The 5,724-nt window shown below is 45.3% G+C and overlaps 1 protein-coding gene and 1 pseudogene across 3 annotated transcripts in view; both read right to left on the bottom strand.

The window, feature by feature from the left end:
* Positions 1-5,724, bottom strand: part of LOC105535703 (chromosome unknown open reading frame, human C20orf194) — a 155,632-nt gene that overhangs the window by 54,698 nt on the left and 95,210 nt on the right. For all 3 annotated transcript variants that reach the window (XM_011974901.1, XM_011974913.1, XM_011974907.1), the window contains 4 exons: positions 4,700-4,846; positions 3,534-3,622; positions 1,527-1,628; positions 1,139-1,256 (listed from right to left, as the gene is read on the bottom strand). In XM_011974901.1, coding sequence (XP_011830291.1) covers positions 1,139-1,256; positions 1,527-1,628; positions 3,534-3,622; positions 4,700-4,846 — 456 coding nt within the window. The remainder of the gene's footprint in view (positions 1-1,138; positions 1,257-1,526; positions 1,629-3,533; positions 3,623-4,699; positions 4,847-5,724) is intronic.
* LOC105535695 lies at positions 2,205-2,984 on the bottom strand (annotated as a pseudogene).

Raw genomic sequence — 5,724 nt, forward strand, 5'->3', positions numbered from 1 at the left:
CTGGCTACTCGGGATGCTGAGGCAGGAGAATCCCTTGAACCCAGGAGGTGGAGGGTGCAGTGAGCCAAGATCACGCCACTGCACTCCCGCCTGGCCAACAGAGTGAGAGTGAGATTCTGTCTCAAAAAAAAAAAAAAGAGACTTATGGTTCTGAAGGAACGGTGGGAGGGGGTCAAGAGGAGGAAAGCGTGAGGCAGGAGTAGATGAAAATCCACTCTGGGGGCCGGGCGCAGTGGCTCACACCTGTAATCCCAGCACTTGGGAGGCTGGGGTGGGCGGATTACCTGAGGTCAGGAGTTTGAGACCAGCCTGGTCAACATGGTGAAACCCTGTCTCTACCAAAAATACAAAAATTAGCCAGGCGTGGTGATGCATGCCTGTGATCCCAGCTACTCAGGAGTCTGAGGCAGGAGAATCACTTGAGCCCAGGAGGCGGAGGCTGCAGTGAGCCAAGATCACGCCAGTGCACTCCACCCTGGGCAACAACAATAACAAAAAACCAAAACAAACAAACAAAAAAACCTCCACTCTGGGGAAGATAGTGTTTATAAAGTATCACTTTACTCTGCTGATTCCAGCAAGGCCTGAATAACATCTGTCTCTTATACACATCTAGATGTGTATAAGAGACAGACTCCACCCTGGGCAACAACAATAACAAAAAACCAAAACAAACAAACAAAAAAACCTCCACTCTGGGGAAGATAGTGTTTATAAAGTATCACTTTACTCTGCTGATTCCAGCAAGGCCTGAATAACATGGGTGCCCTTCCCTGTATTAAGCACAATGTGTCAACCACTGCCAGGTAAGTTCCTGTCACAATCAGGAAGAGCTGATAGCATGAAAGCACTGAGTAGGAGTTTAAATGTTCTCGAGAGGCCAGGGGAGGGCACGGCAAGATGCCAGAGTTTTGTCACTGTCATGAGGCTTGGCCAGGGTAAATGTAGACACCTGACACAGACATTGTACACAGCAGGTTGTATGTATATCATTACATTTCAGGATCCAAGGAAGTGGAGAGTCCTGTAACAGGGACTCCATCTGAGTTCTTGTTGTTAACTGACACAAAAGATCCAGGGGCAGGCTCTCAAGATTATCTTCCTGTGAATTCCCAACATATCTAGTGAGCTCCTCTACCTTGTCATTTTCTACTCTGTGAGTAGGGTTGATTTCAGCTTGCTGCAGCAGGACAGGAAGATGGGTCCTCATCACAGGCTCCTGGCTAATGCTGCTGATGGCGAAATGCTGGAGAAACCTAAAAACACAAAGACAATGTTATTATGTTACCATCCTAGCCTTTCCTGAAGGTGCCTACTCACATGAAAAAGTTTTTACTTAATTGTTGAAAAATAAACCTTGGAGAGATTCTCTCTAGAGAATAAAATTGTGTACAGTGTGTTTCTGCGAAACTTTACAGTGATCTCTAAGAAATTACAAGAAAAAGGAGCTAAAAGGACCAACATTGAGGTTTCTGACATTTCAAAAGCCAGAATATTAAACATCTATAAACAGAACCAGAGCTTACCAGTCCAGCTCTGGGAGTTTGGCTGAGAGTAACTTTAGGGAACTCCGTTTCTCCCCAGCAGGCTGGCTCAGGGCACTGAAGAGCTTCTGTGCACTGGAGTGCCTGGAATAACAAAAGCTCACAGATTAGAAGTCCATCTTCCTTTAGCACATACACTTTACAAAACTGGTTCTGATGTTTTCAAGCCAGAGTCCAGTGACAGAGTCAACTCTTCCAAAACACCCATTTCAGACTTAAACAAAATGAGGTGTTAGTGCATGATGATGGGTACATCCACATAGAAAGGCTGGCCTGAAATCCCTTGATAATACCATGAGTTTCTGATTCTTGGTGGTTTCACTTCTCTTCTTTTTTTTCTTTTTTTGAGACAGAGTCTCACTCTGTTACCCAGGCTGGAATGCAGTGGCACAATCTTGGCTCACTGCAACCTCTGCCTCCCAGGTTCCAGAGATTCTCCAGCCTCAGCCTCCCGAGCAGCTGAGATTACAGGTGCATACCACCACGACCGGCTAGTTTTTGTATTTTTAGAAGAGATGAGGTATCACCTTGTTGGCCAGGCTGGTCTTGAACTCCCGACCTCAGGTGATCCACCACCTCGGCCTCCCAAAGTCCTGCGATTACAGGCTTGAACCACTGCGCCCGACCTTTTTCTTTTTTTTTTTTAAAGAAGCCCTTGATGTATTATGTTGAATTCTCCATATCCAATGAGCAGTCATGAAGATGGTCTTCTTCAGGGCAACATGGTCACAGGACTGGGGCAAAGCAGGGGACTGAGAGGGAGCGTGAGGATGGGAGGCGGGGCTACCTCTTGCTATTTCACATTAGAGACAAACTGTAACACAGTCCATGGGCCTACAATCACCTCCTTTTATCATCTGGCATAATGCTTGATGTAGTTGTCCACTTTATTCTGGAAGCCCTCCTTGTCCTGCAAATGATGTTCTGCAGCTTCAATATTCAGTGGATCATCAAAATTCAAAAGATCAGTAAACAAAGAGTTTAATCCCCAAACGACATCCTTTAACGTTCTCTTGGGAGCCCAGCTGTGCCGTCAATTGAATGTTCTCTCAGTAAACTCAGACATATTTCCCCTATCTCTGTGATGTTGAGGTGCCAGATCTTGGTCAGGCATTTCATTTTGGGAGGCATCATGTTGTACGCATCAGGCACTTCAAACTGAAATTTTCCACCCTGGTAGTAACCCTCATCTGGAGTTACTGTTAGCTGAAAACAGTGAAGCTTGTTTGGATCAGGAAAATGCACTTTACATGTACAAGGTAAATTAGCTTCAAGTTCTGCAACCTCTGTAGTCCCAATCGCTAAGTGGGAGGATCACCCGAGCCTGGGAGGTCGAGGCTGCAGTGAGCCAGGACCGCACCACTGCACTCTACCGTGGGTGACAGAGTAAGACCCTGGGCTCCCGGAGACAGGTGAGACTGGCTCAGCACCCAACACCATGCCTGGCCCGGGTCAGGGCTATGAGAGGAGGCCCCTCATAGATACACCGGCCCCTGGCAGTGGGGACCTTTTTTTTTTTTTTTTGAGAAAGGGTCTTGATCCATCACTCAGGCTGAAGTGCAATGGCACGGTCATGGCTCACTGCAACTTTTAACTCCTGGTCTCAAGTAACCCTTCCACCCCGGCCTCCTGAGTAGCTGAAACTACAGGCATGTGCCACTATACCCAGCTAATTTTTAAGTTTTTGTAGGGATGGGGTCTCACTATGTTGCCCAGGCAGGCTGGTCTCGAACTCTTGTGCTCAATTTATCCTTCTGCCTCAGCCTCCCAAAGTGTTGGGATAACAAGTGTGAGGCACTGCACGTGGCCCTCTCTTGCCTTCTATTCTCCCAAGGGCACCGGCTACCTGCAAGTTGGCAGCATTGAAATGTCTGTGTTGACCCTTTCAGAAGCCAAGACCCCTGTGTTACATAATGCGAGGCATCTTGCAGAGAAAGCACGCCCACAAAGCCTAGGGAAGCAAGCACAAATATTGAAGCAGCCACTTACAATCTCTTTTGTTCCACAGATAATCCATCTTCCTGGATCACTTTTAAAGAGAGCCCTGAGTTATCCTGCTGTTGCCAGAGGGAGAAGACCTAAACAAAACAGAATTTGAGCAAAGAACACTTTAAACCCAACAACAGGATATGGAACCCACATGGGGATTTGATGGTTGTTGAAAATCTAGACTGTCACTGCAGAGAAAATGACTATAACAAACAAGTTTGCTTCAAAAATAGAGGCCTGAAGCAATTTTGTTGTACTTTTAAAAACCAGAATGTCTTTCTGGGTTACTCCCCCAGGGATTCTGCTCCTTGAGAGGTCAGGAAGCATGGAGAAAGGGGTCGGGTAACACTGTCCTCGCAGCAGAGGCATGTTCTCCTCTAGGGATACGGACAGGAGTGGTTCAAGTAACTCCTGCCTAGAGGCAGAGGGATGGCTGAAGAGAATCTAAAGGGCTGTCTTTACTTTCCCAGATTGAAAGGATAAGCACAAGGAGGTAAAAAGGTCCAGCAAAGCTGGGAGACACAGACTGGGCTGAGAAGCTATTCTACAGCCAAGGTCAACTCTTGCATCCTCTATGGTCTGCGAATCTGATCTGAGGGAGGAACACTGTCCCATCACAAGCTGCTGTAACCACACCTTTCCAAGAATTCCCACTAGTCATGAGGTTAGCCATCAGTTTGGCTTTGGCTATTGCTTGGTCTCTAAGTGGGTCGTATCATTGTTGTAAACTCCCTCATCTATGCAATCTGTGCTGAGCACCTATAATGTGCAGCCTGCCAGGTGGTACCATTCGCAAGAGGGACTGTGACCCATGGGGAAGGAGAGTATAGGGTGGCAAAGAGAACACTAATTCAGTAGGTAGTGCCCAACAATTCAATAAAGTAGCTAAATAAGAGATAACCCTAATTAGGATTTAAAGAGGACAAAGTAGATTTTTCTTAAAGGCTAAAAACCCTCTTGTTCAGTTTCTTTAGGCTCTCACCTCTCCCTGCCAACAGCACCATTCCAGAACCTGAAGGGATTAGAAGCAGTCACCGCACACCAGCCAGCCCTCGTAACTCTGCCTCTCATCACTTCACTGTTAGCCCCAAGACGCTGCCTTACCATTTATATTGCTAGGGGGAAAAAAAGTAGTAGTAGTTTTGCTGAATAATGACTGATGTTACCTCTGAGTAAAATGCTTGGTATATCTTCGATTTGGGGAAAAGGGCAATCATCAGAAAACTGCTTGATCCATGGAAATGAACTGGGAGGTGAGGAAGCAATGAGCTTTTGAAGTCTATGAGAAGAGCAGCAACAGTACTGGTAGAATCCTAAAGCGAAAAGGAGGGAGCATCAGTAAGAAGGGCATCTGCGCAATTATAGCACTCACAACTACTGCCAGAACACACAGAATCAATTTCGGTACAATTATTGTCACATTATGTAGCTCACTGGGGTTTGGTATAGATGTGCTTTACTTATAGGAGATACAGGAAATAAAAGGATTTTTTTTTTTTTTTTTTTTGAGACAGGGTCTTGCTATGGCACCCAGGCTAGAGTGTGATGGCTCACTGCAGCCTCAAACTCCTGGGCTCAAGCAATTCTTCTGCCTCAGCCCCTCAAGTAGCTGAGACTACAGACACATGCCACCATGCCTGGCTACTTTTCTTTAAACTTTCTGCAGAGACAGGGGCTTTCTATGTTGCCCAGGCTGGTCTCAAACTCCTGGTCTCAAGTGATCCTCCCACGTTGGCCTCCCCAAGTGTTGGGATTACAGGAGTGAGCCACCACCCCTAATCTGGATTTTTTCCCCTAAAGTGAAAATGTCATCTCAAAATTCATTCTAGGATATTAATCCCTTATCAGATAAATGATTTGTGAATATTTTCTTCCATTCTGAGGATTGTCTTTTCACTCTCTGGATAATGTCCTTTAACACACAGAAGTTTTAAATATTGACAGAGTCCAATTTACATATTTTTTCATTTGCTGTCTGTGCTTTTAGTATCACACCCAAGAAATCACTGCCAAATCCAATATCATCAAGATTTTCTCCTGTATTTTCTTCAAAGAGTTTTATCATTTTAGCTCTGTGTTTTTTTTTTTTTTTTTTTTTTTTTTTTTTTTTGTTTTTTTTTTTTTTTTTTTTTTTTTTTTTTTTGAGATGGAGTCCCACTCTGCTGTCCAGGCTGGAGTGCAAAAGCGCGAT

Source organism: Mandrillus leucophaeus, unplaced genomic scaffold (assembly GCF_000951045.1).
Source record: "Mandrillus leucophaeus isolate KB7577 unplaced genomic scaffold, Mleu.le_1.0 Scaffold101, whole genome shotgun sequence".
NCBI classification, from domain to species: Eukaryota; Metazoa; Chordata; class Mammalia; order Primates; family Cercopithecidae; genus Mandrillus; species Mandrillus leucophaeus.